At 28.8% G+C, this 9,911-nt stretch overlaps 1 protein-coding gene across 1 annotated transcript; it reads left to right on the top strand.

Annotated features, from left to right (window-relative positions):
- The first annotated feature begins 2,968 nt into the window (after positions 1–2,968).
- Positions 2,969–6,471, top strand: LOC145189781 (rap guanine nucleotide exchange factor 1-like). Its single transcript, XM_080066448.2, has one exon. It carries the CDS (start codon positions 3,152–3,154, stop codon positions 5,897–5,899), a length of 2,748 nt encoding a protein of 915 aa, XP_079922574.2. The 5' UTR covers positions 2,969–3,151; the 3' UTR covers positions 5,900–6,471.
- Positions 6,472–9,911: the final 3,440 nt, after the last annotated feature.

The raw sequence follows: 9,911 nt of genomic DNA, 5'->3' as shown, positions 1-9,911 counted from the left end.
TTTCCCAGCATATTTTTAGTGACCACTCATGCTTGTGAGAGAGTGCACCAACTGACTCTAGTTAGATCCAAAAATCATCCTGACATAATGATACGGAACTGGAAGCACCTTTTATATCCAATTTTGATATTTAAAACTGTCTTCCAGTTTGTTTTTCCAGTTTAGTTTACTCGTATTGATGTTGCTCGACACCTAAGGTTTGCACCGTACTAATATCAATAGTTTTTAATTGGACAACACCAGTTTTTGAACCTCCTTGCATTCCAACATCGCGTTCAGAAATGTTGCAAAAATTCTGAACGCGATGATAAAATGCAAGGATGTGAAAAGATCTGGACTCAGCTGAACCTTTTTGGTATTAGATAGATAAAGAATTATTTAAGATCAGCTTAAATTCGAACATAAAAATAAGAAGTGTAAGCCGTTTGGAAAAGAGTTTTGACCGAAATTTGAATCTAGTAAAATCAACAAAAGAGATGCATACATTGATAGAAAGCACGCTAGAAAGGAAGGGGGTGGTGGAGATTTTGAATAATTGCGTTTTTTTAAATAACAACGCATAATTTGGTTTCGAAATTATTTATCATAATTGTTTGTTATAATTACTTATCATGATTGTTTATCGTTGCTTTTATTCTTCCATTTAACATAAAATGTTAATAAAAAAAGATATTTTTTGATCATTTATAATAAGATGGTGCAGGTTTATGATTTCGTCAATTTCTTCATTAGTTCTCATTTTATGGTACTTTTAAGAAAAAATATCTTTCTTTTTTTGGAAGCTTTTTACATTAACAAATTACATTTATATTTCCTCACTTTTAATGTGGCATTTAAAAGTCTCATGAAAGAAACAGAAACCAGAAATTCCGTTGTCTCTACAATTTTATACAAATTGTAGTAAGTCACTTTTCTTCAGGTAGTAGATATAACTTTATAAACCTAGTGAGAGAGGCATTGTAGAATAATTTGTAACAAAGAACAGAGTTCGGAACTAATGCTTTAAAAAGTAATAAAATTTAGTCACTGAAAAATCTAATGCATCTCTATCATTTTACTCCAACCATCAGAAAATTGATACATAGCGACCCTAAATTTCTAGTTTGGTAGCTATAAAAAAGAAATTTGATGTTTGATGAATTTCAATCAACGCGTATATAAGTACAAAAATTGGCTGAAATTAAGACAACAGGAAATTAGTTATCATAAAAAGAACTTAAAAATTGACAAATTTCAGAAGTTCAAAAAAAAACAACAACAACAACAACGAAAAAAAAAGCATCTTTTATAGGTCTTTAAGATAGAATATAGCTTCTACAAGTCAAAGTTTGTTAAAAATGCTAAAACAAGATTTTATACATTTATTGACACAACACTGTATTTCAACCAACATTTCGTGATATTTCAGTTAGAACAAGCCTATCTAATTTATAATCTTTGATCAATGATCAACGTTTTTTTCCTAAAAGAAAAAACTGCCCAAAAAATATTTATATATTAAAAGTCAAATGCCTGAATTACGTGTTGGATGTTTTTTTTATATCACAATTTACCAGTAAAAGCAACAAAAATACTTAATAAAAGTTTCTTAAAAAAGTAAATGGTTAACATTGCGTTGTTGTTGTTGTTTTTTATGAAAATAATCGTGGCTATTTTAAAGCTACTTAAAAAGTAAAGCTATTACTCCCAAGCACTCATATAAAAGCTAAAGTCGCTGTCTGCAACAAAAATTCGAGCTGCGAAGTAGAGAAACTCAGAAGAAGAAAGTGTATATTTTGCTTACTAAATGTATGTCTGAAGCCGAATCCCAAGAAACCAAAGTTACCAAAACTTCAGCAAAATATTCAATGCAGGATATACACTTGGAATGCAGGATATACACTTGGAACAACTTTTTCTAGGGTTATTTTTATAAGGCATAACGTAATTAAAAAAACTAGACTTTTTAAAATCAAAACTAAATGGCTTTGAAGTTGAATCTAATAAAACAAATCCACCCCCTAAAAGCGAATGACTGAGAATCTAAAAGACAAATCTATTTTTATAGAATAATGGGAAGCCGGTTATATTGAACAAAAACTATGGACTTTCAAAACTGCATTGTTGGAGTAGATCCTATGAATATGTTCTGGACTTTGCTTACATTATTAAAGTATTTGATACCATGGTAAAGAATTACAACAATATCTTTAGCAGGATATACCCTAAGATTCACCAAAGTTGAGTGAGATTTGCCGGATAATAATAATAATGATAATAATGATAATAATGATAATAATGATAATAATAATAATAATAATAATAATAATAATAATAATAATAATAATAATAATAATAATAATAATAATAATAATAATAATAATAATAATAATAATAATAATAATAACAATAATAATAATAATAATAACATTAACAATAACAATAATAATAATAGTAATAACAATAATAATAATTATAATAATAATAATAATAATAACAATAACAATAACAATAATAATAATAGTAATAACAATAATAATAATTATAATAATAATAATAATAACAATAACAATAACAATAATAATAATAGTAATAACAACAATAATAATAATAATAATAATAATAATAATAATAATAATAATAATAATAATAATAATAATAATAATAATAATAATAATAATAATAATAATAATAATAATAATAATAATAATAATAATAATAACAATAACAATAACAATAATAATAATAGTAATAACAATAATAATAATAATAATAATAATAATAATAATAATAATAATAATAATAATAATAATAATAATAATAACCCTGCAACAATGTTGCGGTATCTTAAAGAAAAATAAAAATAACAACGAACAAATTTTTAAATTTTTAATATTTGCAGTAGCAAAATATCTCAGGATAGTGCAATAAAAAGACGATACAAAGTTGCTTTGCGATCAATGTTATTTGCTCGGTGTGTTTTCGAGCGCTTCAGTGTGATTTCATTACTTATTCTGATATATAGAGAGCGACTTCAACACTGAAAGTGGGAAATGTAGGTGAAGTAGAATGAATGTGTGAATTTGTTTTGTTAATAATTATAGTAGTTATGTCACAGTTTTCAAATTTCAGTTATGGAAAAGTATGTTTGAGGTACTAGTGTAACACAAGTATGATTTCAAATAACAAGCAAGATTTACTTACAACGAACCGCAATAATGATCCTTTAAAAGTAAGCTCTGTCCATGTTGATGGCAAAGTAAAGCGCATGCAAGCTTTCATTAAGAAGCTCGGAAAAAATAGGAAATCATCGTTAGGTGACAATGAGTTTGATAAAGCGAATCATGAAGAATTTGAAGTTGTTGAACCGAGTAAGGAGCCAAAAACTCAAGAAACCCTTCTCTTGCAATATGAAAAGGATGTAAAAAGTGCCTTAACATACTACAAAGCGATTTTAAAAAAAGGTTTTATACAAAAGTTACCTGGTACTGCAACTGCTGTTCTAGAAAGTATAATAAATGCTGAAAATACAATTGAAAACTGTTTAGAAGTGCTTTTTAGGCTCAAAGAATTTGAACCTGAACAAATAAAAGTTTCACCCTTAAAAGTTTCACTTTATAGGAGCATCACTGCTTTAATAAGGTTATCTGATAATGTGCTTTTTGAATCTTATACTCATGTAAATATTGATATAGAATCTGCAAATAAAGCAGCTGATGCTGTTTTATCTTCTCTAGGATGTTTATATGAGTTTGTACTTCCTAAAATTAGAAAGTCTTCTCTAAATGAAGAGCTGATGCATTGTGGTACAAGTTCACATAGCTCATTAGATGCACTAGATAATATTCCTGAAAAGGACAGTGTTGATGATTGTGCATTTTCTGATAATGAATTATCGATGGATCATTTTGGTCCTTCATTAAAGCTACCGGCCAAAAAAGGTGATCCACCACCTAAACCCTATCTCCCTAATGGCAATAGAAATTTTTATGGAAATTATGAAAACACGCAGTTAAGAAAAGCCATCAGTCAACCAGGAGAAATATCTAATTTAAAAGATGATTCAAAACCTCTATGTGAGAGACCTTTATCTGATTTACAAAGTTTTGAATATGGAAGAAGATTTTCTGTTAATAATAAAAATTCAAGTTGTAAAAGTAGCAAATCGTCACTTTCAACTGCATCAAATAGTTCAATTGGTAGTCCTGATAAGAGTAGTAAATATAATACAGCTTTTGACAAAGAAGACTATGCCATGAATCGTCGATTAGAGTCTTACAGCAAGAGTGAAATGAATGACAGCATTAGTAAAGATGATATTCCAATGAGTTCAAATATTGTACAGAAAATCCAAAAATACTCATCTCGATATGAGATATTAGCAAAAAGCACACTTTCTCTCTTTAATGATGATGATGAATTGTGGGATACAAGTGATGATCTTATTCCACCAGCACTGCCAAAAAAGAAAACTAAGCATACTGCTGACAGCTATTTAACATTTGTTCAAGGCTATGATGTTATTGATTACAATGAGCGACCCTCCTCTTACTATGATAACTTACCTGTACCTAATGTACATAACATTACTGAAGATCAGTTTGTAAAAGGTGATGGTTTGCCAAAATTACCTCCTAAAAAAGGAACATACAGAAATAGTTTTGAAACGCCAAAGTTATTGCGTCCAAATGATGGCAATGTTAAAAAACAAAGGCATAGCCTTCGTGAGTCTTCTGCTGTCTATGATGAAGATAATATACCTGCTTTAGACTGTCATGATGTATCTAAGTTTCTTGTTTTTAAAGAAGAAGAAACTGGTCCATTATTATGTGGAGGTACTATTGATGCCCTAATTGTGTATAGTACTCAAGTTGAAGATTTGTTATTTTATCGTGCTTTTTTAGCTACTTACAGAACATTTGTTTCTCCTACAGAATTAATATGTAAACTTTTGTATCGTGCAAACCGCTTTCAAGATAAAGGTGGACCCAATGAGGAAACATCTAAAGCAGTACTAAGACTCTTAGTAAAAGTCATGGAAGAGATGTATGAAGAACTCGATAAGTCCTTGTTTGATCAGTTGCGATCAGTTGTTCATAGATTATTAAATTTTGGACAGCTGAAATTAGCTAAAGATTTGAGAGACAAAATTGTAAATTATTGTATTAAACTTCAAGTCAATCATATGCCTATATATACCCCAAGAAAAAGTGATTCTGAGTTATTTGACTTTAAAAGTGTTGTATTAGCACAACAGATGTGTGTTTTAGATGCTGATTATTTTATCAAGATTGAGTTGCCAGAAGTTCTTCGTTGGGGCAAAGAGCAGAGTGAAACTTTAAGTCCTAATCTTTGTCGTTTCATTGGACATTTTAATAGGATGTCATTTTGGGTACGAACTTTGATATTAAATGAACAACGTCAGCAAGAGCGTGAGAAAATCTTCAAAAAATTTCTGAAAATTATGAGGATATTAAAAAAGTTAAATAATTTTAGTGCTTTTCTTGCTATTCTATCTGCACTTGATTCATCTCCTTTAAGGCGTTTAGAATGGCCTAAACAGTATTCTGAACTCTTAGCAGAAGATACCAAACTTATTGATAGCACTTCAGCTTTTAAAACTTATCGCAAAGCTCTTAGTGAAGCAAAAGCACCTTGTATACCTTACTTGGGTTTAATACTTACAGATATCACTTTTATTCATTTGGGAAACCCACAAGACCTTCCTGATGGAAAAGTGAACTTTGTAAAACGTTGGCAACAGTATAATATTTTAGACACTGTTCGCAGATTTAAAGAAAATTTATATGAGTTTTCCAGAGATGAAAAGGTTTTAGATTTCTTTAATGAGTATGAGGAACACATGGAAGAAGAAGAAATGTGGGAAAAATCTCAACAAATTCGGCCAAGAGTTAGGTAGCATTAAAATGATTTTTTTTTATAAGCAGAATTATTTAATAGGCCTTTTGTTTCTCAAGTATGGCAAAGCTTCTTCATGATTTGGGATTTAATAATTTCTTAATATTTGATTTAGAAAAATATTAAATAAGAATTTGAGATTCTTCATTCTTTCAGCTTTAAAAAATTGAGTTTGCTGAATTTTCTCATTTTGAGAGTATATTTTTGTTGAGTATTGTCTTTTAATGTGTCAATTAAATTTTTTTATTTTTATGAAAATATTAATGAATCTCTTGTAAAGTGTAATTCGAAAAACTGTGTTAATCTAATTTCAAATTTTTTTCTTTTTTTACTTTTTTTGCGCTCCATGAATTCAATGTGTTTGATTGTTATTAACCTTGTTCATTATTCATATTTTATTAGTTGTTTTTTTTATATAGAGAGATAAAAGAATTGATATTCATAAATTATTAGGTTTCGTGGTATTTTATGATAAAAAAAATCTTTGTAATAAGGTTTTCTCAAATATTTTTTCGTTGTACAGCTTGAGTTTTGTATTCTATTGGCAGTAGTAAATAAATCATTTTACAATCATTAGTACGAGTTTGGTGCGATATTGATGTCACAGCTATGTCTGTAAATTAAATGCAACAAAAAAGCGAATAGTTATTGAAGATTTTTTTTTTCTTTAATATAAAAAATGATACGAATTGCTACTTATTCAAGATTTGTCTGTAAATACTACAATGGCTTATAAAACTTTTAGTTCTGTAAAATAACGCTTAGATACGCTAACTACTCAATAATTAGGCAAGTTCAATAGTTATTAATTTATATTATGCCACGGTATAATACAGATAACGATATATTCGTAATTCACTCCTCCACTCAAGATTTTTTCCGGTGTCTTAAAAAAAGTAACTTGGTTTTATCTTACAATTAGGTTTTCTAGAAAGAGCAGACTCGACTGACGAGAAGGTAAATTGTGATGACAATAAATACATAATACGCTAAGGACTAAAATTATTATACCAAGAGAAAAACTCCTACAACTGAGATTTTTTTAAAAACTGGAAAAATATTCTTTTTTTCAGTTTCTTTCATCTCCTCAATAAACCGCAACTGGCGAAAATTCATATTTAAATATCATTTTTGTTATCAAATTTCAACTATCAAATTTTAAATTGCATTACTCCTATATCATTTTTGTTATCAAATTCTATTTAAACAAATTTTCAAAACTACATTGGTTATAAACAAAGTTACAAAGTGTATTGGGTTTGATGATCAATTTTAATATTGCTTAGATCGGATTTAAAAAACAAGATGCTAAACTTTTTAGAGCATCGTCCTATCCAATAAAATAGTGTTTTTGTAAAGATAATAGTGTTTTTCCAATAATAGTGTTTTTGTAAAAAGAAAAATATGCAGATGCATGTAGAACTATCAATACAAAATGAAATAACCGAATAAGCTAATTTTATAAAATAAAGAATAAATTGGAAAAATGTAGTTGCCTGTAGCTAAACAATTAATTAGCACAAACTGCTCAACGGATCAAACGAATAGCCGCGAATTTTGAATTACTATCAGAATCATACAGACCTTTCCCTATCAAACTAATAATCGCGAAAAAGCAATATCTTGTAATTTAAAAAAAAAACTGTAATTAAAAAACAGAAAAGACTAAAAAGAGACACATTAAATTAGTCACATTGTTTCCTAATTTGTTTAGGAGGATTGATGGTTGATTCACGACTACAAAATGTAACTTCCCGCAGAGAGTTGTTTGTTCCTTCTAGTGGCGCAAAAAAAAGTCACCAAAGAAGAAATAAAGAAGTCTTCCCAAAAATACAATTCACACTCAAGAGTTGCAATTTTTCTTTTAGTTTAATTTTCAGACAGTAAAACTATTTTTTCTTTTCTAATATTTTTGTTGTATATCAATCGAAATATGTCGAATAGAAAAGAAAAAATTTGGAAAATTCGTTAATAGATTCAATATCAATCGAATATTGTCAAAAGCTTTTCAACTCTAGAACAGAGATGATCATTTTCCTCGTTAGTTCAGCCTTAAAAATTTAATTTGAAGAATGCTAAACTTATAAGCTGCCTTTTTTTCGGTTACTTTGAAAAAAATTTTAGTTAAAGCCTTTATGTATGTATATGTATAGGGGAGCATGGGGTAAGATGACGAATGGGGCAAGATGACGACCTACCATTATCTTCAAAATTCAACTAAATATGAAAGCTGACTGTAGCTGAGAGCGATGTAGATTATATCTACTAGATTTATTTATGTTTTCTTTATAAATATTATTTTCGGGATGAAAGATAAGTATTAAATAAGGTTTTTCCGATATTAAGAAAAAAAAAATTATTCACTTGCATCTGATTTTTTTCATCATTACATCACCAGCTTAAGGTAAGCAAGAATTTCTCATTCAGTTTGTTCAATTTGGAAGCCATACAAGTAGTATTAAGCTATGATAACTTATTTATGTAGAGTTCTGAGTCATTTTGAAGATTAAGTAGCCTAGGGGAAAGATGAACGGGGCAAGATGACTCGTTTGTCTTTTCGCAAAAGTACATGTTTTACCATAAACCTGCACTGTAATAACTTTTGTGTAGCATAGTCATTATTACATTGCTTTATTATGCATTAAAATATTTTGTTTGACATTTGCTTTATTTTGTTGTGTTGGAATTTGCTATGAACTGATTAATAGACTTTTTTTGCATAGCCCTATATAAATATATAGTTTAATTGTTGAAAAAATTACATAACCATTTGTAGGGGAGAGTGGGGTATTGGCGAACAGCTAAGCGGGAATGCGAATTAAAGACAACTATAACTATATATTGATGATATTTATTGCTTATCATTTAGTCTAACTATTCAGTTAAAAACACTCAAAAGCAATTTTCATACATCTTATAAAAAAATAGAAAATTCGATCAAAAACAAAACCATTGGTGTTCGGAATTACCCTACGTACGTGGGGTAATTCCGAACATACCGTGGGGTAATAACAAACACTTTTGGAGTGGATAAAATGATGATCAAAGCAAATCAAACTTAATTGAAGCGCTAAAATATTATTGAATAAAATTTTAAACAAATCAAATGTTAAGAAAGAAATATCAACAAATTTTATTCAAACAAAATAAAATTACATGAAACAAAGAGAAAAACTTAGAATAGATCTATCGTGAACAACATGCGCATCTATACTACACTACTGTACGTCTGGAACTGATCATGGAACACACTCTCGCCAGGGGGAAAAAAATTTGTCAAGTTTCCTAATCGAACATGCCGTAATGACCTTGTTCGGATTTACCCCGCGTTCGCCAATACCCCACTCTCCCCTATTACATATCTTATTAACTAAAAATTATGATATCGTGTTATTTGAGAAGGTAATGGTGTAATGGAATTTACTTTTTTTAAAGTCGCCATCTTGCCCCGCATACGGGGCAAGATGAAAATTTGAGGTAACTTTGGTTAATGAGTTTTTTCCAGTCTATTTTTATTTTTTATATAGGTTTTTTTTATACATATGTGAAGCATAATAATTTTTTTTCCACTTTTTGATAAAGTTTTACTTATTGAAACAGTTATTGAATAAGATATAAGTGCTTTTCAAAACGTTCGTCATCTTGCCCCATGTTCCCCTACTTATATATGTTTCCATGTATATCCATGTATACATTATTGTATATATTTTTTTCGATGAATGTGAACCCGCCAGCCTAAGATCGTCAAACTGAAACCAAAAAGAGAAAATTGAGGTTTCAAAGACATCAGAATGGCGGAAAACTCAACTGTAAAAAAACCAGTCTTATTTTAATCCCAAAAGATTAAATGAAGAAAATTCGATTTAAAGATTCTTGTATTTACTTTTTTTTTTTTTTTTTTTTAATTAAAATATTACAATCTAAATCTTAAGTGAATTAAACTTTTGATCACTATTGTATTTCCTATTAGTATACCCATGTACTAATACCACTACAACACCCCACCACCACCA

The sequence above is a fragment of the Hydra viridissima genome, unplaced genomic scaffold (assembly GCF_058129835.1).
Source record: "Hydra viridissima isolate aposymbiotic clone 2 unplaced genomic scaffold, HvirCarnegie_v1 scaffold_6, whole genome shotgun sequence".
Lineage (NCBI taxonomy): Eukaryota > Metazoa > Cnidaria > Hydrozoa > Anthoathecata > Hydridae > Hydra > Hydra viridissima.
Note: the sequence above shows the minus strand (reverse complement) of the source record. Positions and strands in the feature narration are given on the sequence as shown.